The 26,103-nt window shown below is 41.4% G+C and overlaps 1 protein-coding gene across 1 annotated transcript in view; it reads right to left on the reverse strand.

The window, feature by feature from the left end:
- CPE (carboxypeptidase E) overlaps positions 1-22,242 on the reverse strand; it is a 55,331-nt gene extending 33,089 nt beyond the window's left edge. Inside the window, exon 1 of the mRNA XM_058024066.1 lies at positions 21,936-22,242. Within this exon, the coding sequence (XP_057880049.1) occupies positions 21,936-22,227 (292 nt within the window). The 5' untranslated portion in view covers positions 22,228-22,242. The remainder of the gene's footprint in view (positions 1-21,935) is intronic.
- Between the last annotated feature and the right edge of the window lie 3,861 nt (positions 22,243-26,103).

Genomic DNA, 26,103 nt, shown 5'->3' on the forward strand with positions numbered 1-26,103 from the left:
TAAGCTGCCATAAGAGGTCAAACAATAAGGGCAATTATAGAGAAAAATACAAGACCAGTGTAAGCTACTCTAAGCAGACAATAAGATGAATTATGAAATAACACACCATGTCAGGCTCTGAAAGGAACAAGCTCAGTTCTGCTGCAAGGCTTGTAAGTGAACAAAGGCAGCAGCCTCACAGCATTGCAGTGACTGGAAAACAGCACTTGGAAATTAAGTCACTTGCCCAGAAGGACAGTCCATGATTCAAGGTAATGTTTTTGAGAACAGCAGAGAAATACTTTGAAGAAATTGAAGGTCCTCTAAAGTAAAGGGCGAGGGAGAAGAAATTTTCATTACAAGGGACCAGAAAGAAAGAGGGCAACAGGAAAAAGGTGCAAACTGGCAGCCTGAGCTCAAACAGTGCTATTCCCTGAAGCCTGAGAAACAGAGGTGCCAGATGTGGAGCCACCAGCCCACAGCCCCCGGCCCAGCAGTGCCTCAGTGCTGTGTGCTCCTGGAGATGGAACACAGACCAGCTGCCCAGGCGCTGGGCTCACACCCACACAGAGACAGGCAGCACTGGGACACCGCCTTCATGTTGCCAAAGGTAACAACCAGCTTTTCCTCATCATGCCTCCTGTGAGACCAAGAGCCCAGACCAGTCAGCCACAGCATCCTGCTGTTTCCACACCATCGAAAATTGCAAAGAGCTGCCACACTGGCAGTAAGAAGGACAAAAAGGGGAGGAGGTGGGACATCTTCATTGACTTCTCATGCCACTGACAACACCACCTAGCACTGGACTAAGAACAAGCAGAGAATGAACACTTCTGGGTATTTGCTCATACTTTTTTCCTAATTTAACTTTCTTGCTTCAATCCTACTAGATTTTTTTTCCTGTGGGTTTTGTTTTTTCTTTTTTTAATATGACAGTTTTCTTACTTCATGTCTTCATTTGCCTTTTTCTTTTAAACCATCTCCTCACTACTAAGTTTAAACAATTAATTACTTTCTCTCTTGTGATATGCAATAGAGTTAATTCATGTAGTAGATATATGTGTAGGTATAAAATATTGTAGAAGTTATGTTTTAACCTCCCCAGCCAGGAGCAGAGTTCTATTCAAATTGTAACTAATTTCGGGCAGCGTTGAGATAAAACCAGACCTTTTCTCCATGTGAATGGAGCAATGGTGCAGCCTGAGCCAGGATGTCTGACGGGAATAGAGTTAATCAATTCCCGGACCAGCTCTGGGACAATACCAAGACCTGTTACCATATGAAGAAGACAGGCTGGAGTCATCAGAGAGGGTTTCTCCTGGCACCAGCCCCTGAAGATACCATCAGGAACTGCCTGAGTGATGATCACCGGGACATCACCAGGCAGCTCATGAGATCCTGCACCTGGACTGATCAAGTCTTGGACATTCAGAAGATGGTATCATCTACTACATTTGAAAAGACTCCTCTTCCTGAGCAATCAGACATTGGTCTAGGCTGTGGACAGTTCTTTGTCTGTTTCTACACATGTATGGATCCAACTTTACATGCAAAGGGACACAAAAGAACTATGCAGTCACTTCTGCCTCAGGCAGAATAAACTGTATATAAGCTGGACGCTGGACACACTCAGGGTGAACCTTTGAGGGGAAGCCGTCACTCTGTCAGACGAACCTCTGGTTTCACCCAGCACCTGTTCCCGGGACAGACTCTGTCTTGGCTGTGGTGGTTGCTCAAAATTCTGGTTTTTGTAATTGACCCAATAAATCGTTGTTAAATTTTTCATAAATTTGGCTATCGATTTGTTCATTTATAACATCTCTGATCAAGTATTCCACACTGAATAGTGTTTCCATATGTGACCTCACCACTGCTTAATCCTTACCCTTTGCTTTCTGTCCATCCATCCTGAAAAATATTCCATTTGGCACAGTAACAGCACCAATTCACTGGAGACCTGTTGGACACCCAAAGCAGCAGCAGCACCAGCACCAGCTATGTGTCCTGGGCTACTGCCAAATTAATGTATTTGCTTTTATATTCTTGATGGCCTTGACAAGCACTCAAGTAAAACCAGTGCTTGGCCTCCAAGAGCCCCCACCATAACAGTGGGGTTGTTCATTCAAGTGCCTGGAACTGATGGAGCATCACACGCATTGGAACAGTGCTGGGACATGCACTGTCCCAGTTTTTGTGTCAAAAGGTGACATTATTTTAGCTGCTGCCTCTACAGGCTCAGTGCTTCAAAACTTGGTGCTCTCTCTGAGCTATTTTTCAGCCTTCCTCTCTTACTTTTTTTCCATTATATCCATCATCACAGTATTCTTACCTCTGGAAAACATCTTGCGACCAATTTCTACCCTCACTTAGATCAGTGAAAAGCAGTGCACTGTGTAACTGCTCATAGAAAAGCCAGCTCATTGCTTCCACTGCTGTGCTGACTTTGCTATCCAGGAAGAAAACATTCATCTTTCTTGTAAGTGAAATAAACTTTAATTTAAGTAAGAAGTATCCTTAACAGTGATGTTTTGGTCCATGATACAGACCAAAATTACATTTCAACTACAGATTATTCTCAAAAGTCAAATTAATACAAAAATTATATATACTGTGGTTTTACTCTTACTAGAATTATGAAGAGTTTTGCCCAGTTCTTTCTCTTCTGATCATTCTAAAAATGGTTAACACTTGATAATTAACCAGGGACACTTCTTAATTCATTGTTTGCATTCCACTTATCAGTGAAATGTAATTCCAGAGTCTTTCGACAAACATTACTTATGATTCATGGTTCCTGAGGAAATTTCACAGAGACACAGGTCTGAAACCATAATTATGACATTATGTCAACTTTATGAGTTGACATGTCAAACACAGTCCAGCATTTCCATGGGAAAAATCAAAAAGGTCAGGAATTTCCCTCCAGAGTTGTGATTAAAAAAAACAAAACAAAACAAACACCATGAAAACAATGTAAATAAGTAAAGAACAGAGAAAGAATTTTAAAATCATAATTAAGTTTTATAACTAATTTCCAAAGTGTTCCTCAAAGAGAGAATTTTTTTAAAGAAATCGTAATAGCTTTATTCAATTTGACTACTTTTAAAAAATTATATTTATTTTGCTATGGAAATGTGAAGAAAAATAATCCATTTTAAGAAGTTTATTAACACAGTGGTATCAAAAAGAATGAGAACAATCAACTTCATCTTTGTGATATCAGCTAGAGACACTATTTCACACAAAAGTATCAAGGAAAACCTAATAATAATGTCATAATCATTTCAACATAAATTTCTTTCCTTGCCTCTTTTCACAGAATACCTGATATTACAATACCTCCAATCCCATTGGGAATTAATGTCTCACACTGCTGAAAATCATTTCTTCCTGAGGGTGCCAGCCTCCAGATTATTAGGAAATATAATTCGTATCTATCTTCATTAAAACTTCTGTGATGTTTCCTTTAATGAGTGGGTTGTTTATCCTGGACCTTCCTTTAACTTTTGATTTGAAGAGCCCCACTACACAAGAAAATCTTGTTGATGGAAGTGTGAAAGCAGCATGGACAAGTGGGTACAACTACTTAAGTGGGTGACAGCAGTGATGAAGATGCAGGTTTAAGCACAGGCTAGCACTACAAATAAACACCACAAAATTCCAGCTATAACACCCTCAGGCTCTTTTAACAGAGAGGCAGACCTCTGGTAACGTATTTTCATTTCTACTTTCTGGTACAACTGCAGTTTTCGTTATTTAGTGGATACCCTATGAAGGGATGGGCTTGTGCCTCTCTCTTCTGAATAACTTTGTCCTCCACCAATACAATAACCCACATATCAGTAACTTAAAAGAAGGAAACTTTCCTTGAACATCTTGTTAACTCTCGTGCAATTTCTGAGTCCGTTTGAGTCTTGGTAAATAGGCTTGCCATGATTCTTCAGAGTAAATACAACTGAAAAGATCTCAAAACAGACAGATCTTTTTAACTGGCATCAAAACACTTCTTTCTCTTTTGATACAGTCTACAGAAAATCCTTCCTACAATAGTGGGCACTCAGTAAACATTTTCTGCTACCACTATAATTGTTCACATAGCAACACATCAGCACTCTTGGGAGAATTCTGTTTCTTTTTATCTAAAGAACTTTCACAGACTTTAGCTAGATTCTTTCATGTCTTTTCTCTATTTGCAGAGAACTAAATGAAACAGTTATTCAAGATGCACCATATCCCTTCTAACCTATCTGCTCTAACCCCTTCAATACATGAGAAAGTTTTAGAAAGTTACCTTTGGTATTTTTGTTCCCATTCTTTAAGACCACTTCCTTTTTAAAGTTATTTATGTTTTTCTCCTTTGAAATTACTGAATTGCAGACAAAGCAAGCTCTTGACTTGAACACAGTTTAAGCGTAGCAGACCTTTGAAGCTTTTGAGCCTAATGTGAACATTTGAAACACTGTTTTCTGGGGTATCTTTCATTTGGCCCCCTACCAATGGTATTCTGGTTTGCCTTGGTCCTCTAGTGAGACGAGATCACTGTGTCCACAGTGTTACAGATACTGACCTCACTCTTGCAAGTCAAGCAAACAGGCTGGCCTGAGAAACCTTCCCTGAGTGCACTGTAAATTTCTTACAGTTGATGAAAATTTCAAAAGATCTTTTTTTATAACATGTAATAATGCTTCATGTTTTGAAAAATGGGTCAATTTATGCCAGGAAATCACCTAAAAAGGTTTAGTAAAATATTGGTGAATTTCAATGCACCATGTAAGAATGGCAAACTGAAACTTGAATTTCAACTATACCTTCACGTTTCAAACTGATTCATAATTGGGTAATTTTATGAGTTCATTTATTTTTATTAAAACTTATTTAATCAAATTGTATTAGGGGAAAAAAAAATCTTTGTTCAAGTAAAATATTGCCACTGGAGAATTCTGACCATTGCAGGAAAGACCACTCCACAGCATCTTGACTGAACCAGGAAAACAAGGAATCCAAACAGACTTTTGATTTTCGACAATTCAAAAGTCAATTTTTTTTTTTTTAACCACCAAGACTGTAATGTTTTTCAGATGGATATTTTTCCTCTTTTCTCTTTTGGTAATTTTACACAGAACAATATCCAAATAAATTTTTAAAATATATTTCTGCTTTTCAAAGCATTAAAAATCAAAAGCAGTTTCGAAAGAGTTTCTCATTTGATTTTGGTGTTTGGTTTTCAGTTGTTGGGTTTTTTTGATTTCCCCAAGAGCTTAGCAAAAAAGCCTGGTCTTTGAAGTAGTCTGAAATTTTAATTGCTGCTAGTGATAGCCAAGCAAATAGGAAAGAAAAACAACCAAAAGATGGATTTCGCACATGCTGAAGATCATGAAAGTTTTGCTAATAACACCAGTAAAAGCAAAATGTCCCAATTTATTGTGTATGTTACAATGGTCACAATTTCCTGTGAATGACTAGAAATGGAAAAGCATGGGCTTCACATACTGTATCTGCCATTAAAGCTTTCGCTGTGCTCACTTAATACCAAGCAGCTTCCAACACATCAGGTATAATGATGTACTAATTTTTATCTCCATATAATATTCAGATGATCTGGGATTCATTTGCTTATCAAACAGAAGAATTGACAAAATCTCACAGCCATTGATGTTGTGCTTCTTTTCAGATTTTCATATCACTGCTTTATGAAAAGGTATTTGCAGCATGAATATGAAGGGCTGGAAAGCTTACCAGGTATCTGGTTTAATGTAGCCTCCTATCTAAGACAAGGACTAGAGTTAAGTATTTCCAGTCTTTAAATTTTACTTTTTCTTACTGAGTATTCAAGCAGCTTTAAAGATCAGCAGAGCAATTACCCCACAGATTGGTGCATCTTCACATCCAGATTGATAAATTTCTGTTATGGAGCCCAAAAACCAGATTCTCTACAGCCAATAGTTGAGGGATTGGATTTTCCCTTTCTATGAGGACCTTCCAGAAGATTTCTGATACAAAATGTGCACATACACATGAACATGTACACACAATCACATTATTCTAATTTATGGTATGTTATTTCATATTATTAATAATGGCTTATGAAGACACATATAGCTCACCCTTGAGTCTTGCTTTTATAGTACTTAATAGTTTAAGCAATATATCGAACTCTGGATCCTATAATGTCACTGGCAAAGCTTCAACTGACTTCACTGCATACAGAACTGAATCCCACATAGATTTTCACACTTTATCATTTTGACTGCTACCCTGGAAGATACAGTGTGAAGCAGTTAATGGGAAAGCTGGAAGAAGCAACTCCTGACATACATTTCTTGAAATGCACTTACGCACATCTTGTAAACTGCTTCAAAAATTAAACAAGGGCTACTCAATCTGCCAAGTAAACAAAATGAGAAAATATTCTGCATTAATTTCAATGTATTTTTAAACAACAAAGAGTAACAAGGGTAACCAAAGGGAAAATAAGAGAAAAGCAGGATGTCTGAAATGAATTGGACTTATTTCTAGCCTAAAGCAATCACAGGGAAGAGTTTGATCCACAGTCCTGTTTTTTGAATGGTGAAATTATTAAAATATTCTTTTTGCTTGCTTCTATTCCTAGACACTAGGTTAGACCCTGTACAGTTACTATCTCTTGTAACCCCATGCTCTTTTGCTCAGAGGTTTGCATTTGGCAACAACTGCAATGACAGATCCCAGTTCATAAGGGACTGCAGCAATCATCTCGCCATCTGCTGAGCCACTGATGTCATCATTTGTGTATTCCTTTTATGTATCTAAATGTAAATGTGATTTCTATCTCTGTTCAAAGCTTTGAAAGGGGCATTTAATGAAACAGCTATAAATAACAGAGGAGGATCTCTATCTGTGGTTTCTCCCTGGCCTTTTTAATGTACATTTCCTTTTACAGCTGCAGCTGCTTCAATTTTCCTGAGATTCTGCTGGAGAATCTCCTACAGAAAGGGTTTCTGCTCTAAACCACAATGCTATAAACAGATTGCTGACTAATGGGCCATGCTCTTATTGTACATTACAACTACAGCTTCCTTCTAGACAGTACAATCTTGATACAGCCTATAATGAAGCCTTTAAGGCTGGAGAAAACAGAAATTCTACATAATCTGCAGCAAAGCCACATTTTTTTAGTCTTCTCTGTTTCCTCACCTCTATTTCACCCTTGCTGTATTTTGAGAGCCTGCTTTTAAAAGGCAACTGCAGTGACTAAAAAAAAGCTGGGTAAAAAGGATAGAAATAGCAGCAAAGAGAAAGGAAGAAAAAACATTTTAAATTAATCTTTGTATAGAAAAATAATACCATTCCCCACTTTCTAGGGTGCAATGAATCTGAACCACAACTGGAAGCTTGCAGAGGTTTTGACCTACATGTTTTATACCAGCAATAGGGTACAATCTCTCTAGCTCAATGTTCATATATTTAATACCAATAATCTGGGAAGTGGTCCTAGATGCAGGCACTAACAATAAGTAAATTTTAATTTGTTCAGCTGGGGATGATCATTTTTCCCTTGCAACATGCAGCACTCTTGACTTTAGTTAGTAGCATGATGCTCAATGTCCTGCCTCACATCAATGAGTTTTATGCTGGAGAAAAAAATAATAAAACCAACATGAGATCTGTAATTTATATTTAAAGCTACACAAAGTAAATGCTGACACCAAGTGAATAAGGAACTCCTAGACACACTATATTCAGTGCTAGCAAGTCTTTAGAGAGTGGATGAGTATTAAGCAGAAAATGCCACTAAGTCATTAGAGAGGACACTAAAGAACCCCTTTTTTCTTGTTTAGATCATCCTAATCCTTTCAGCTCCTAGGAAAGAGAAAATGGAGAATGGACTGGACTGCACCAGACAGTATCTCCAGTTTCTGTGGTGTCTGGCCATCTCAGATACCAAATGATTCCCTACCACAGGCTGCCTCAAGCTGTGCAAGCCCTGCTGCCCCAGGGTCCCAGAGGGTGAGCTGCAGCACAGGCACAACAAATACTCTGCAGCTCTGAGGAGAAGTCAGAGGTATTCATGGGCACCAAATCTTCTTCTGGCCTTCACATCAAATAACCGAGCACTCCAGATTGACCTCATATTGTGATTTTACTGGGATTACAGGAGCAGCACTGGAATGATATCCAAAGGAGCAATTTTCCTGGGACAAATCTTAAGAAGCATAAGTCTAATAACAGCTCTGTTTATATTTAAACAAAGCATTTTTGGAGCCTTTTGTTGATTCTTCATACAGGACACATTCCATGTTCTGATGATTCAGCTGCTTTTAACTACAAGTTTCTGAAACTGCCCCCATCATAGGGAATCATATTTTAGTAATCCACTGAATATAGAAAATCTATTGTTAAAATAAATCTACTGTATCTACAGTGCTATTGCAGTGGTATTTTGAGAACAATGTGTCATTAGCCATCTGTGGCTGGTTGTTTCAAAAGCACATTGCCATATCATTTGCTTTCAGGGCTACTGGCAAAATATATCACAGACTTTAGAAACATTAATCTGTATTCATTCCACTTCACATTAATAGTAAACTTAAAGAATTGTGTTGGACACTCCAGACAAGAAAGCCTGACTGCAACTATTTCAATTTCAGACAGTCAAGTCACCAGACTTTGCAACTCAGCAGAATGTTATGTAGCACAACTGGTGCTATTTCAGATGCTATTGTTTCTCAATTCTATCACCTTTTCTCACACTGAAATATTCAGTGAATAGCTTGATCAGCTGCAGTCAGCTCATTTAAATGCTATGGAAATGCAGCAAGAATTGACACAGCATTCTATCCCTGAAAATGAATGGAATGGAGAAAAAACAAAAGTTCATTCCTAGACTATAAATACTGGTATGTCAAATGTCAGTATCTGGAGAACTGAAACAAATTAAATAATGTGAAGGAATGAAGTAGCATCTGGCCAAAACCAGCAGCTTCAGAAATTAAGTGTTTAAGTACGAATAATAAAACTGAAAACCAACAAGCACCCAGAATACCAAGCAGTGTAGGCGGTTACAGCCCAGCTCCTCAGGCCAGGATCCCTCCTGATCCTCCCCCACAGATGGAGGAGGATACTCCTGGCCCCACAGGGCCTTTAGGAAATACTAACTTGTGGGTTTATCTAAACCAAAGGGCCCACAACCATGCAGGGGCAGCATCCCAGCCTCTCAGGGTGACTTTAATTCTTTGGCACATCGTGGAAGTGTGATGTGTCGTGAGAACAGGAAGATGCATGGGAGGCTACAAGACATGACAAGGTAATGCTGGAAGGCTGCTCAGGGGTAACAGCAGCAAACAGCTCTGTGGCAGCAACATCTGTATCACCATGAGAGGGGTCTTGGGGGGCACTGACACCCAAAACTGCACCCAAGCTTTGTTTCACACAGAACTGAATGGCAGCATTAAAAACAAGCAAACAAAACAGGGAGCAAACTGATTTGCAAACTAGGAATTGGGGGTTGGGAGCAGGCTGGGAATACAAGTTATTTGGCTTTCTTCCTGTGCCCTATATTCATTTTGTTAAAACAGAACTAAGCTGTAAAAACATTAAGCACCAAACATAATCATTCTAAAGCTATTTGAAGGAGTGAGGACATTCACAGCTATGTATTTCTTGGGTCCTGCACTCGAAGCAAAACTATATAAAGAATTTGTTTTGGCACCAAAGTCAGAGCTCCAGAATAAAAGCTTAAAGCCTAAAGATTTGTGTAACAGACCCCATGTCCTTGTTTCATTTTATTACTGTACTACACACTTCACATTAATATCCAAGAAATATCAATCACATCAATACCTTAGGACAAATGTTACACTGCTGCAGAGCACTGCTAGAAATGCCTTCCCCATCAGTACTTTCAGAACATCAGTAAGCTCTAAAAATGTAATGTAAATGTAAAAACACCTATCAAGCTTAGGGATAATTATTGAGACTTGACTTCAAATTCCATCCAGTTTTAAGTCTGGATCCAGGAGAACAAAGCCTCCAGCTAGTTTTCCTTCTAGCCACTTTCCTTACCATGCCCAGCCTCCAGAAAAACCTCCACACTGGAACTTGAAACTCAGACAGCAATATCTTCTGGCTCTTATTTGGTCATTCTAACCATTCATCTCTGTCTGGGGGAAAAGTCCTGAGAATAGTTAAGTACCAAGATAATAATTATAAAAGAAAAAATAGTGAAAATTTATAAGCATCTGAGGAATGTCAGCAGTGACATATAAGCTCCTTTGGAAGATAACTCCCACTCCAGAGTGGCATTAAGGAAAGCAGATGAAGATTCATTGATATAAATAGATCAAAGATAAGGTTTATCTTAGTCTCTACAAACTGCCTTTCTTATCAAATCCTTTGCTAAAAAAATGAGTTTTTAAGGTATACAGTCAAACTAAAAGAAGATATGCTTTTCTTGAAATCATGGACTCTGAAGTAAGCTAAAGGAACTCTTGTTTGGTTAGACCTTAATTTCTTCATTTAACACTGCAACATTACAACATACTTTTCCTCAATACACAATATGATCTTGTGTTGGTTCAAGGTGGTAGAGCTGTAGTTCCTGAGCAGCTTTGCAGTGAAAAGGCTTATTTTTGAAAACACGTGGCTGCCTTCACATTCACACCTGAAGAAACATGCAGAAGTGTGTATTTGTGCAGAGAATATTTCAAATATGTGCTGACTGAGTATAAAGCAGACTTCTGAAATTCCTCGTGCTGCTTCCCAAAGCCCCACTTCATCTCTGCACAAGTCGTGATTTTTCAGAATATTTCTGTGCACAAGACAGCTTTTCAAAGTCCCTGTAACTCTTTTAGCTTGTCTTACAGACATAAATCGAACTGTGTTGGCCAACTCCTTCCGTAACAGGACTGCACCTTTAAATACCACTAATGCCAGATGGTCTCAGCATATAAAGCAGCATGAGACAACATATTAATGCTACTCAAACAAGCAACTTGTGCTAGCAGCAGACCAATGAAATCAGTCTCAGGCTGCTAATCCTATCTGTCTCCATGGCAACATCTATTTCAGACAATTCTTCAATTTTCAAGTCAGATGAGCTTCTTGGCTCCTAAACTTCTCTATTCAGGAGGTATGCCATTGTCAGGTACTTTTTCATCTTGTATTGGCTACTGTTATAATACAGATTTTATTTTTATCAGCTGCTTCATGGAGTATCAGGAACAGATGTTCCTCTGTTTCTGTTTATTTATAGGCTTTTCCACTAAAGATTTGTACTGAAAGATTTCCACTGAAGGTTACCAGTATTTATTTTGACTATGGATTTTTTCCCATATCTGCAACACGTGGAAACCCTGCAAATATTGATGTCTCTGTTGTGACTCTCCCTATCAGCGCCAGAAGAAAAGGATTTGTTCCCTTCTTTATATTTATCTAATATGAAAGCAGATTTTTAAACAAAACAAAAAAACTGTGTATCTGCAGCAGGCAAACAGGGAGAGAAGCTCTTGGAGAGACTCCTCACCATATGTCCATTAGCATAGCTAAGTCAACACAAATATTGGGGCTCCTTGCTACTAGGAAAGGTCTGACAGGAAGCAGGTAGGAACTGCCTGTTAAAGGCAGATCAAACGCTGAGCCACATGCTATCTCTCAAGTACCTCTACACCTGGTACACTGCACAGCCACACGCAAACCCAGCACGGAGGCTGAGAACACAGGCATGGAGAGGAGAACCTGAGTCACAGGGAGAGGGTGCTCTTACCCAAAACCACAAAAAATTCCCAGCAGAGCCAGGAAAGCAGCCAGCCATCCTTTACCACAAAACAGATTTTCCTCTCCGTGAAACAACGTCTTACAATGTTTAAAATTTAAGCATGTGAAAGCCCAGCTCCCAACCACACAGCTTTTTTTCCTCTCCATCCCTCTATGTACTGATGTCACCAAAGAGAAGGAAGACATTTCATCAAGAGCAGCATAAACTTGGACCACTCATTCCTTAAGTGCAGCCTATTACAGAATTAGAGTCACATTTAGCTTTCTTTTTTTAGAATACACATGCAAGTTGGCTTAAACATTTAGGATTCAATATTGTCAGGATTTATAAGCCTCCTGCTTAAATTCAGATGAATAGCTCCCACTGACTTCAGTTTGATTTATGGATGGTCAGCAGCTGGGTAGGAGGAAAAATTTAAGCATGGGGGGCAGATCTGACATGGAGAGTCAGCTTACCATAGTCACAAGGCTTCCTTTGAAGCACCATTTTTCAGGTGGGTAAAAAGTGTCTATTTATGTCTTAGACTCGCCCCAATTTTGCTTATAGTTCTAGAATTGTGTTTCTGTGCAATAAGACAAAATGCTGCCAAAACAGCAAAGTATTTGGTTTAGCACAGGAAAAAAGTTTCATTTTGAATGATCAATGTGCAAGGAATGCACCACTTATAATACTGAAGGACAACAATGTGCAACTGAAGGACAGTGATGCTGAGTTTGAGGGACCCAAAAATAAAATTCAGATTAATGTTTTGCAGCCAAAAATGTCAGGAGACGAGCATGTGGTAATTCACACATGTATTATCCAGATATCTCTAATGTGATGGTACAGGAAACATAACTATGCAGAAAGTTTTAACCTTTGAAATGTCTCATTCTCCTTCCACTTTCTTTGTATCTTTGAACCCTTAGCTGCATTTCTCATAGCAATGTACTATATGTCTTCTCTTTTGTTTGGAGAGCTAATATGGCAAATGTCTATGCCATACTTTCTAGACACCTAGCAGATCATTAGCCTAGCAAGGATGCCAAGAGAACAGTTCAATAAACTTTGGCCAGTCCGACAGTCTCCCCTGATCAAACAACTCTGTTCATTTGGCTTTAAGGCAAGTGCATCCCCAAGCATAAGGCATTCAAAATGGCATTCAGGTTGTGTGAAAAATGCTTTTGTGATTCGTGTCAATCAGCAATGGCACCAGCAAATGCTTGTATCTGCTGTGTTGAAAGTGGATATGTTCTCTGGGATAACTACAAATAACAGTTCTGAAACTTTTTGACCAAATTGCCAAATAAAGATTCGAATAAAAAAACCAGAAGTATAGTAAAGTAAAAGAGATGAGATGGCAAAACCAACTGATGCTTAGAATAAAATAGAGGAAGTTGAGGTAAAGCTAAGGGATATTGCAACAAAGCAATTAATGTGTAATAAAATGCCTATGTGTAATAAAAAGCTTGATGAACTTGTTCAAGGTACAGCAGACACCTGTGAAAGGCCTCCCTCCAGATGACCACAAGAGGGACAGGAAGCCAACGACCACCTGGAAAGATTATGAAATTGCTGATCCCAGCTTGTTGATATTTGCTGATTTGGACTAACACAAGTACACTGGAAAATGCTTTGTAGGCTTAGAAATAGTAAATATGCTCTGGTGAACTTGTAGTGGTGTGTGCCATGAGTGGAGCAGTGACTCCCCAGCCACCCAGCACTGCTTGCTTGCTTTAAAATAAAAGATATAAAAATGAAATTCAGTTCGGCTATCGAAATTTTATACCAGGTTGTTCTTGCTTTGGGCAGGCTCTGCAGCCAGAACAGTATCTTTGATCATAAATCAGGCAGCTCACACTCCAAGGCCACGTGCAGCTCCATGCAAAGAACACCTGTCTCCATGGGACTTCACTTGCAAGCAAACAAGGATGTGAGGTTCTCCTCACAATTCCGTATGAACAACTACCAGGAAGCAGCTACCAGCTTATGCAGTTATAAATGTCTCTCTTTGGACATTAATTAAAAACAAATGTTTACTGCCTTGGAACTGCCAGCCACAGGTTTATGACTCAAGATCCTCTCTTACCTTACTCATTGTACAGAGTGCATAGACATATCTCTAACATATCGCTTCATATTGACCCAAACCTCACAGCTCTTTGACAATACCTGCTGCTGTGACAGGAAGATGTGACCAGTGCCAGTTCAGCTAGCAGAGAGCTGGCACCCTGCAGGAAACCTCCATTTCAAAGGGAAGGGCACCATGGACCAACACCTCACTTTTAGTCCAGTGTCCTTTCCCCCAGCAGTGCCCCTGAAAGCAGCAAGAGAGCCAAAAACTTTATTGCCAGTGCACTTTGGCACATACTTCACTTGTCATTTCTTCACAATGTGGCAGAACTTCTGTTCCCAAACCCAAAACCCCAGCACATGAAGCTGGGACTAGCTCAGTTTCAGCACTGTTGCTCTGCAGAGCTCCCAGAACACCACCAGCTTTCACCCTTATCCTGAGATGATACAAGCTGATGTATGGCAGACTAAAGAGCTCCATTTCCTGCCCCACAGCAGATCAAACCTGCCTACTCTGTTTTACTGATAAGGATTTTTTCCCAACGTTTTTACTAAATAGACCCTTGATGTCTTCATTTAGCCCCAGCACACTAGAAAATAATAATACATAACACCCCATTCGCACTGAATTCACTGAATGCTGGCTTTTGATGTGCGCCTCACTCCAAAATGATGTTTACACCCTTTACTCTGCTCCTTGTAACCCCAGCAATCATTTCAATTACCTTGCCCAGAAGCCTTGAAGTACATACTGTGGTTTTCACTTTTTTTAGTTCCACAAAATTTTAAGATAATTGAGTTACTAGTCCTCACAGTTTAATTCCCTATCCAATTGGAGGGGGAAAAAAAAAAAACAAAAAAAAAAAAAACAAAAAACCAAAACAGCAAGGCTCCATGGTAGTACATGCATGAGACTTTTGTTTAAAGAGTAAGTGTAGATCAAAAAATTATGTGACATGATGTTTTGGTTTTTGTTTTTTTTTCCTTAGGAGGAACATGAATTAAAATAGATATGAGGACTTAAATAATCTGCTGAAAAAAGGCTTAGACAGGGTTCATACACTGTATGTTTTGCAAAAATAGCACATGAAGCACAACAAGGCACATTAGATGATGATACATGAAGGCTGGGATTCACCAGAACTTAACCATAAGCTCTTGCACACATTCCTAAGCCAGAATCCTACCCAATGTTAGCTCCTCTGACAGTCAGTAGAGAAAACAGATGCTTTCAGAGGGGCTGCAGCCTGGCCAAGAGGTGTTCCTGCCGACCAGGAAAAGGGAGATTACAGCCTGAATATGCATGCCCAGGATGTAGGCTTCTAAATCACATGCCATCTTTGAAAACAGAAATTAGATGTAAGGAGCACAGAACTAATTCCAAACAAGTTTGAATACTAAATTATCAGCTGAGTCTAGCTGATAATAATTATCATGGAGTCTTGTAACTCCACTGTTACAACCAAAAATTTGTGTTTATTCTGAAATCAGAACACCTGTCTTCTGTTTTTCACCCTCCAAGTTATTTAAAGTCTTGAGATATTGATTACTAAATTACAGAGTAATAAGCAGTTTTGCCTGAAAAAAATTTTTAACATATTTTAATAACGAGAACACTTTAGATAAATCACACAACTCCAACTTACTGGCTTTGACAATACACGTCACAAAATCTTGGGAAATACCCCTGCTTTATAGACTTCTCACGAATTCTCTGGAGTTTACATTATTGCCACCCTAATAAAACATCACTTTAAGCCGAGACAATAACAAAACAGGCCCCCTTCTGCTTTCTTTGGGAACTGATAAGGCAATCTGAAGGTGTGGGAGGTGATGACAACTCTTCTCCTTGAAAGAAATTAAAGTAATCAACTCTTTCAAAAGGAGTGGGACTGCCAAAAGCAGTCGGGGTCAGACCAACAAACCCTGAATAGTCTGCATACTCAGACTCATTTCAAGTCTGAAAAGTAAAACAACTGCCTTCTGTAGAGCCATGTTTATTCTTAATGATTACAGACCTTTTTACCCCGGCTTGTTTGCCATTTGTGTTATTCCAGTAAATACAAGATAACTGCTGGGATGCAGTAGCTGGGATGCACTGTGTTTCCGCAGGTAGCACACAGCTGCTATTAACCCTTTCTTAAATGTTCTAACACAAAAGGGAAGCCTTTAAATACCTGTCAGTGAAGCGATTTGGAGTTGGGAGCATTGTATGTGTCGGGAACACTGCAGGCTGCCTAGCACAGCTGCCTAGCCACACTCACTGGGAATTTCCACTGATTCAATGGGAACGTGAATGGCATTAACAACGAGCTGCGAATGAGATCTGTAAATGTGTCTGCCTCGCCTTGATTTGCACCAGTTCTGTGAGACGTTTCTCGCTTTGTATTCCACACCTCTATTTTTGGCTGAACACGAGGACTGAGACAGGATGAAATCAGAACTATTAAGGAAATATTATTTAAGAAAGATAAAATTAAGGAAGAAGAATCTAAAAGTCTAAAGAATTCACTCAGCACGCACATGCAGCCATCTTCGTGCTGCTCCACAGCCCTCCCGAGACCTGCCCAACCTGCACGGTCTGTGAAGGACACGGAGCATCCCGCTCTGAGTGCAGGCAGCACTAAAATCGTCCTGCCAGAAACTACCCCAGGCCAAACCCTGGCTGGGTGATTTCAGAGGGATACCCTAACCGGCACAAAAACCCACAAGGGATTTTGCTGGAAAGGTAATTACAGCTTCTCAGCCCTCTGTAGAATGCAGGAGGTACAGCCCGCCCCAGATCCGCACTCCCAGCAGGCGAAGCAGTAGCAAATCCCTGACAGTTTTTGATGAGAAAGCCAGAACATCCTCACAAGCTCTGAACAGGGAAAATCTGTTCCCTGAGGCTCAAAGGAAAGAAATTTTCCAAATGCAGAAGGCTACACGAGAAATAAGTTTAACCATGTTTTACTCTGCATTTTCTATCCATCCCTACAGACACCAGCAGCTGCTCTGCTGTCGTTCCTTTGGGGCTGCAGGTGTCCAGGCAGCAGCTCACCTCCAAAGAGGATTGCAAACCTAAGCCAGGAGAGCAGCTCAACCACAGCTGACAGAAAGGGTGAAAGCACAACACGGTGAGCACAGCATCTCCCGTGTTCCTGATACAAAGTGCTCTGCTGACACCGACCTATTTACAGCCCCTGCCTTTCTGCAGTGCAGCCGGGTGAGTGTGAGCACAGTGCACACACATTTACCAGCAACCAGCCCTGTAACATCTCCCTTCAAAAAGGGAACACTACAAGAGTGGCCCTTGATAAAAACTGGTGTTTGCTTAAACCTCGAGCACACAAATTGGGCCGGCTCTCTCATACCGAGATTTAATAGCAAGCTCTTGCCATGTGCAATTTGTATTAATGCTTTTCAAATATGGGAAAGACCAACAGGTCCAATCAAAGAGCTCATAAGATTTTTATGTGCAGATTTGGGGCGCAAGGAAAAGAAAGACCTTTAGAAAATCAAGTGCAATTAAGTGTAGCTAATGAGGTTAGGACAGCTGTGTCTGATGACACCTCCATAACCAAGAGACAGGCCGTGTGCTTTCTGACATCACCAGGGACGCAACACCCTGCCACCAACCCCAGCATTGCACCCACTCTGAGGCAGGACAGCCCATAATACCCACAGGTGACATCCCGTGGTCTCCCCACTCCGGGTGCCACCTACAATGGCACAGCTGATTGCTGCCCATGCTGGCCTGAAACCCCAGCAGCCTCCTACACGTGTGCTCCTTCTTCTCCCTGCTCTCTCTTTTGAAAAAGAGCAGCACTTGCTCATGGTTCTCTTAAAACAGCTGTAAAATGGGTGTTGTGCAACAGTGACAAAGGCATTATGAGAAACAATTTTTCTCCCTGTGAATTCATCAGCTTTAATTTGTAACTTCTTACCACTGAAAGCCCCAGATTGCATGGCTGGTGCCACAGCTGACTACAGGAGCACTGTAGTGACATAATGAAAACCTGTTTGTATTAGCAGACAGATCTTGGATTTCTCTATTCATCAATATAGAGCCATGATTTTCACTTCTCTCTTAGTCACCCTCTAATTATTTTTTTGCAGGAGGAAATGGTTCTAGCACTGCATGGCTGCGGTGTGAGAAAACTGAGAGCCTCACATCTGGGGGCTCTGGAGGGGCTAGTACAGGAGCTGCAATTTGGGAAGTCTAGAAGCTTATTTAGGCTCAGTGCCAGCAGTGACCAACCCAGCTCATTTCCTCACTCTGCCAAGTGGAGTCTTTGATAAAGTGATGGGTCCAAGAATTATTGTAGCTGAGTTGCACCTCATAAAATTGACTGAAGTCACACCCACAGGGCCCTGTGAACGTTCCAAGTCACAGCTGCACTGCTCAATTCACACACCGTGTGCTCCTGCCTCACCACTTCAGGATGCCTTGCTTGAAACTGCAAACTATGTCATTTTCTAGAAAACCAGTTGCCTCACTCTACTACAAATTAGTAGTGGTTTCCTTCCATTTGAAGTATTTTTAAAGATGCTTGTGGGGAAAAGGATGAACAATAAAATCATTAACATTCTGTTCAACAGAACATCAGACATCCACAGCAAGAGCCTATTTCCTCTCTCAGGAGTCGTCAGTATTCTCCTGCATGTGAACTAAGGCAAAGTATTGTCCCAGGAAAAACAAAAATAAATCTGTGCTTTACCATCAAATGTCCTGTTTTCCCCTGGTCCACCATCAACTTCTCACAATTTCTTTCTCCTCATTTTATCTGACCTTGCTGTCCACAGGCTTCTGTCAACTTTGCCAATTTTTGGTGGGCACAGGGATGAAACTGTGTTTTCTCATGCAATCAAAGCTACTCCAAAATATTTTGATTCCTTCCAGTCTATGTTCATGCAACACCTTCTACACATAACCACTGACACAAACTCATTCAAGTCTTCTCTGCCTTCATGCCTTGTCCTCAGTGACTTAAAGTGATGTTTTCTGCCTTGGTATAAAACTTGATCAAGTTCAAATACCTTCATCTCTGGGTTGTGCTTTTCCTTTTTCAAGGGCTTCTTTTCCATCAGTGACTGCAGGTTCTAATCTCCCATACAAATGCAGTATCACCCTAAAGAAATCGTTGCCACAATAAACGCCCAAACAAACATTTTATAAAAAACCGAACAACAAGAAAACCCCACAAAATGCACAAAATTACAAATATTAGTCCAAACACTGTTTGGCAGGAAGCACAGTTGAAGCACAGGTGGTGCGGTGCTCAAGTTTGCAGAAAGGCAGCACATTCTCTCATGTTTAATGCAGCATCAGAACCTTCAGGCAGCCTCACGCTCCTGGCATTTATCGTGTCCCTGGGAGGAGCTCAGTAAAGGCTCAGCTCACGGTCTGCAAGTGACTAATTCAGGTTCCCAAGATTTGCAAAGACAAGTGGTATGACTCTGCAAGAAACCAGACTGGCTCACATGAAGTCATTCTGACTTCCAATGCAGTATCAGGACTTAAAAAAAAACCTCCTAATGAATATTTACCCCAGGAAAAAACGAGGCCTTTATGATTTGTTCCAGTTTCTTCATTCACTGACGATTTTTTCCAGTTGCCTTGGAGGTCTAAAGCACATTTCTGAAGTTTTCCTATTTCTCTCCAGCAATTTTTTTCAAACATTGCACATATATTACAAATTAATTTTCAAAAATAGCTGGTACTCAAAAATGGAAGTTGATTTATATGCTTGCACATGATCAAATGCATTCACACAAGGCTACACAGCCATGCAATACATGTGATTATGCAATGGTTGCATGTATATGCAGTATTTGATTTACTCAGTACAAAGCCTCTTTACTCAGTACAAAGAGTCTTTACTGATGCTCTGCTGACACTTTCCTGATCTATTTTGTCATCAGCTTGCTCACTAAGTGAACACAAACATTTTTTTGTTTCACAGCTGTTCACTAGGTGATTTAGGTATCATCCCTGTGAACTCATCAGCCTTCCAGAACCACGAGCTCTCTATAGACTAAAAACCTATAAACCACAGCATATATTTTGTTCATACTTCCCTATATTTAAAAAATAAATCCTGTGACACTCAGGATGCCCTGCAGGAATAGATTATGTTCAGAACTTTTTGGCTGTCTGGGAAAAATGAAAAGTAACTATCGGTATGTATATGCGTGTCTTTGATTCCATCATTTTTTAATAATAATAGATGATGATAAATCAGATTCTGATCCTGCAAGCTTTGCCACACAAAATATCCTTACTCTGGTTGTTGCCCTGAGAATCAAGCATGGATGCTGAGAGTGAGCAGGGTCCCCCGTTCAGGTATGAGCAGAATCAGTCTCACATTTCCTGCCAAGGCTGGTACAAGGCTCCACTTCTTTTACTGCACAGCTTAAAAAAGCTCCCATAGAAAAATAAACAGGGCTGCCTTTTACCACACAGTAGAAGAAAGGGCACATTTTTAAGAAGAAAACACCTCTAATGCAACCATTGGCACAACATATAGGTGCTTAGGTTCTGTAATAAAGCAGCAGGGATGGTATCAATGCTTTTACAATTCTTTCTAAGGAGTGCAAGGGTAACTATGCATGAGGTCTGTCTTGCTGCCCTTCCCAAAAAGACCCCAAGTTTCTCCCAAGCAGCATTGCAGAGAGGAGTAGTGCTCCACTTTTTGAGAAATGTTCAGAACCTCACAGAATGAAAGTGAGGATGGAAATAAAACAATGAATTTGCTGTGGTTCAAACCCTAGTTAATCCCCTTCAAAAACCAGCATTTTCAGCATCCACCACTAAAGACTGCCAGGCCTCATCACATTCCCTGACATGTGATTTGGACATTGCAACATGTGGCATTTTTGTCTATAGGGCTCCCTTAGTAAGGCGCCCAGCATGTTCCAGGAAATGTTTGACACTGTCTACAGCCTGTATGTGGATGCAGTCCATAGGAATTTTTCATTTTTGCAGTATGTTCTTCATATACTGCTGGATTCCCTTTAGCTTGGGCTCAATGACAAGCCCTTTCTCACATCACTAACACCAAGAGAAGTGTGTCTCCAGGAAGAGGCACAGCCCCATCTCAGCTGCACCGTGTGCTGCTCTTTTTGTCCCTTTCAGCTGGCTTGACACAACGGCCACATAAATGAGCTATAGCTGCTGTTCCCCGGCAGCAATGCAAAATCCCAGAATTATTGTTATCACTCTAGCGTACAAATTACACAGCAGCAATAGATTCATTCTCAGCTTTGGGATCCTCACACCCTCTTATCAAGATGGCAACGCACCACAAAGAAATTTTTCAAATTTCACTGCATTCCCTACATTTTTCATTCCAAGACAATGCTTTCCTACCCTGCCTTCCTCCTACAACCCGCTTATGTCCAATATCCTATAACCTCTAACTATAGCTCTAACATTAAGTCTCTTGAGGACACAAAGCAAGGTTATATTCAGGCATTAAAGCAGAATATTAAGCACTAATTGTATTGGCCAAATCCCTGGAGAGCCACAGAAGCCACACCTCCGCCTAAAAGTCACGGACTTCCAGACCTGTGCTGTAACCCAGAGAGGGAAATGTGAGGACATGACTGCAGAGGGCTGATGGCTGGGCCAAAGGTACCGAGCAGCCCTCACGGATAAGCCCTGTCACAGACTGACATTAGCACACTATCGATTCTAAAAGCGGAAACAACGAAATTGACACAGTCGTAGGTGGAACACAAGCGCACGGCATCGGTCCCATTCCCTTTGATCGAGGCGTCCCAAACTCTAAGTCCGCGCACCCCCGAATGCCGAGGCACGCGTGCCGGCTCCCGCAGCGTGCGGCGGTGGGTGACCCATCCCCGGGGACAGCCTGGCCGCCCCCGCCGCTCCGCGGGCGCTGCGGTTCGTGCGGGGAAGGGCGGCTAGCGCTGCCCTGCCGGCCAGCCCGCGCCGGGCATCTGGGGAAATCCGGGCGTTTCTCGCCGCAGCGGGCGCTAAAGGCAGCGGCACGAAGCCGCTCCGCGCCGGCTGCGGCTCACAGCGGTGCCGGTGCCGCAGCGAGCGCTCCGGGGACAGCGCCCGCCGCCGTTCCGGGCGCACAGGTGCGGGCCGGGCCCGCCGCCGTTACCGGCGCACAGGTGCGGGCGGCACCGGCCGCGCCCCCCTTACCGGGCTCGTGCTCGCCGGGGCGGTCCGAGATCTCGATGACCAGGAGCTCCCGGCCCTCGGCGCTGCGCCCCACCGTGTAGATCCTGCTGATGGCGGGGCACTGCAGCCACACGGCCACCAGCGCCTCCCGCAGCTCGGCGTAGCGGTGGTACTCGAAGGAGATGCCCTCCTCGGCGCTCAGCCGCCGCCGCCGGCTGGCGGCCCCCCCCGCCGGCTCCGCCGCGGCCCCGCGGGCAGCGAGCGCCGCGCAGCACAGCGCCAGCAGCAGCAGCAGCAGCACCCGCGCCGCCATCCCGCCCGCCTGCTGCTCCGCCAGCGCCGGCGGCACCCAGCGAGCGAGGGAGGGAAGCGGGGAACGGGAGGGAGCCGGGGGGCGGCGAGCGGGGCGGGGCGGGACCGGGCGGGACCGGGCGCTCCGCCCCGATCCGCGGCCCGAGCGCTCCCGCGGAGGGCGGGCGGGCGCCGCGGCCGCGCGGTGCGGCGAGAGCCGCTCAAGCTGCTGTCATCAAGCTGCTGTCATGGAGCTGCTGTCGTGGAGCTGCTGTCGTGGAGCTGCTGTCGTGGAGCTGCTGTCACGGAGCTGCTGCGGTGAAAACGCTGCGAGAATCCGGGTGCGTGTTTTCCGCACCGCCTCATCAGTCTGTGCGGTCCCAGCGGGTTAACGCGCTGCCGCACACGTAAAGTAACAGAGTGCTCCATGAAGGATTCAGTGCTATCGCAGGGCAGCACAAATGCATTTGATTGACAGGGAAAACTGTGAACCGCCATCCTCAGGGTCGCTTTGCTCCCCATTTATAAGGTGTCTTTGCTGCATTACAGAAAGGAGAGGATAAAGCAAGACTTATTTTCTGATACTGACGGTACTTAGAGAGCACGCTCCAGTCTGTTCAAAGCAAATGCTCATGTGAAGAACCATTCACCATATATTAATAAATCCGTTTCTTCTAGCCCACAGATACTACAGGACTTCTGAAGCCTTGTTCTTTTCGTCATAGGCACAGCTGTTTAGATTATGTTGAAACAGCCTGCAAAGGACGAGTTCTGAAAGCAAAAGGCTAAATGCTAAAGAGCAACTTCCATATCGGGTTGTTGATTTGGGCTTTGGGGTTTTTTTTTTTGCTTGATTGATTATTTTTCTTTTTTTGTAAGGACACAAGGACTTGCTGGAATATTTTGAAGTTCAAAATTTTGAAAAGTGCACATCTAATTCATCCTTCTACAAACAGAATTTTGTCCACAATAATATAACGTATGTTTATTCTGATCTCCTAATTTATAACGGTGAGCCTGTATAACATCTCATTCTATCACCAATTAATACTGAATCAATTTTCAGGAAGATTTTTTTAAATAATCTTTGGTGATATTATGGATATTTTCCTAAATTGTGGGTGTCTACTCCAAATAAGATGATAATGGACACAATCTCTTCTAAGAGATTGTTTGCACTGACCTCTGGTGATGTACCAGCTCAGAAAGTGATCCCACATCTGAAACACAGGCCTGAATGTACAACATAAATACTTGAATATCTGTCTCTATTTACCTATACTCATTATCTATACTTGTTACCTTCCAGGGCCCTGAATGCCAGTCCTGAATTATTTGATGCATTTCTTCATAGCAAGAACCAAAGTTCAGCCCTTCCGCTTCTCACCATCTTTCAAAGCCAACTGGGTTCAGAAGCTGCCCTGCCCAGTTTAATTCCAAGCAACCACATGCAAAGGCACCTTCAGAGCACTCTTTGTAGCCTTCAACTCTTCATTCTTACTGCTAGAAAACTTTTGGAGATGCCTGTCATAGCATGTCCCACTAGCTCTGAGGTTATCACAACACTCATTTGCACTCTTTTGCAAGACTTGGACGTAGAGAGACTCCTTGATATGGTGTTTCCTCTGACCAAGGTCACTGAATTTAGGATGACAAAAGGGCTCTCTCTCTGACTTCTCCCCTTCCTAACAGCATCAATTTGACTACATTAAAAAAATTTGTTTATATCATCACACTGCTTTAGAACAATGTGCAACAACATGTGCAGGCTTCTCAGTGCTCCAAACAGGAGCTGCAAGTAATGGTAACTGACCTAACATTCAAAAGATTCACCTTCTTTAGCAGTATTAGCTACACTCATCACAGGCTAAATATTCCTTGTTTTCTTCATCACTTTTCCTTGCTCTCAATATACAAATATTTATTTATACAAATAAATCTGCTGATGCTGGTTACAATATCATTTTCTGGGAGAACTTTCTGATTCAAAAAGCCTCCCATTTGTTCTTTGCAGCAACTGTCATTGGCTTCTCTTCTAGTTTGATTGACCAAAGTACATTCCTAAAAGATGCAAGTAGGCTGGGAAATCATCTATTTATTTTCATCTCCTCAAGCAGTGAATTATTATTCCACTACATAAAAGTAGTCTCACACCTAGATCTGAATGGATTTACTTCTGTTTTCATACTTATTCACCCCCACTCTTAAAAAACTTAAGACAATGTGTATGTATAAAAATACATGTGTATCTTATGTAAAGCAGGGTGGTTTATATACTATCAAATATTTGAGCTCACACATACTAATTTATTTTTAATAAGGGATTAAAAAGCAATGTTTAAATTCTCAAACAGCATAGAAACATAAGCAGAACTGAGTAGGAGGAATAAATTGGTGTCTTCCTTTGTATCTAATCCTTCCTCCTATTTTCCTTAGTTCAGGGATGATTATCTTCAAAGGCCAAATTTCTTTGTAATATGTAAAAAGTTTTAGCACTTACCTCAGTCTCAGAGGAATGCTCCAACCCCAAGGGCATTCCCAGCCTGTAAGCATAACCAGGCACCTGGGCATGGCGTTGTAAGCTGATAGTAACAAGAGCAGTGAGTAGAGCACAAGTACTCCGGGAAACCTACTGATGAACAAATTTAAAATCTGCTTTACCCGTCTCTTATATCTGAATACAGTGCAGCAAATAATAAGTTATATTGTGCCAACAGACACAGCCTAAATAACTTGGTAATTACAAAAAGAAATTGATTAGCATTTACAAAAGTACTTATTTATAGACAAATCTACATGTACACAAAGCATACATATAACACACATACATAGAACAATTTACAGATTACTTCATTGCTTCGGCCAAATAGAATTTGCTGAATCAAATTTTCCAATACTTTTGACTTGCCTGAATTCGTCTTTTTCAGCAAATCATTATTCACCAGGAAGTATGTATTTTCCAAAATAAACTCACTCACAGAGTTTTGCCTACAAGACTTACAAGCCTTTGCACTTTTTTTTTTTTTTTATTTGTGTGACAGGACAAAAAGGCTAAGGTGACTATTTTCTTTTATTATTCAGAAAGATAACCCTAAATCTATGTCCATTTCAAACAACTGAAGAACATCAGAAATCCTAAAAGCACTCTATGATTGAGAGCAGATATTTACATTATTAATAATAATTACTGCTAATATGCACACCATGGAAACACTAAACTTCTCTGGTTTGTATTTGGAAAGAAGTTTTACTGCTAGGAATAAAATTACTCCATCAATTTAAAAGAGAGAACAGTTGATCTCAGCCTTAACAAACCAGGCAAGGAAATAGAGATAACTGTAAGTGTAAGATGATTTTACAAAACTTACCAGAGTGCTGATTATATTCCCATATACCACACCTATGACACCTATGACAGCTGTGGTCACTTGAAGCTGTGTCTTCAAGACAGAATCTTCTATTTCCAACCTTCAAAATGTCTTTCATAACTCAGTGGTTCTATTTCTTGGATAGACTTGCAAAACAGGGTTGAGATATAGGAAGCTGAGGCTTTTCCAGTACCTTGAGCAGGTGATTAATGTAAGGCAGGGCAAAAGAAATACCACCGCAAACAAAAATTTAATAATAAAAATACAGACAAATCACTTATGCAGGGGGTTACAGAAAAGCAGAGGGAAAAAACCCACTCGCCTTCCAAATTTTTTACTGCAAGACCAAATCTTTTATTGCCTCCAGCTGTTAGATTACTCACACATGTTACTGAAACCCAACCCTATCAGGTATTTAGAACTGCTCCCTTGGTGGGTGGTGACCATCCTGTACATGTAACAATTCTGCATCGATACTCCATAAGCTTCAACTTCAGTTTCATACAAAATGTATTTAACATTTGCACCTA

Source organism: Melospiza georgiana, chromosome 5, assembly GCF_028018845.1.
Source record: "Melospiza georgiana isolate bMelGeo1 chromosome 5, bMelGeo1.pri, whole genome shotgun sequence".
NCBI classification, from domain to species: Eukaryota; Metazoa; Chordata; class Aves; order Passeriformes; family Passerellidae; genus Melospiza; species Melospiza georgiana.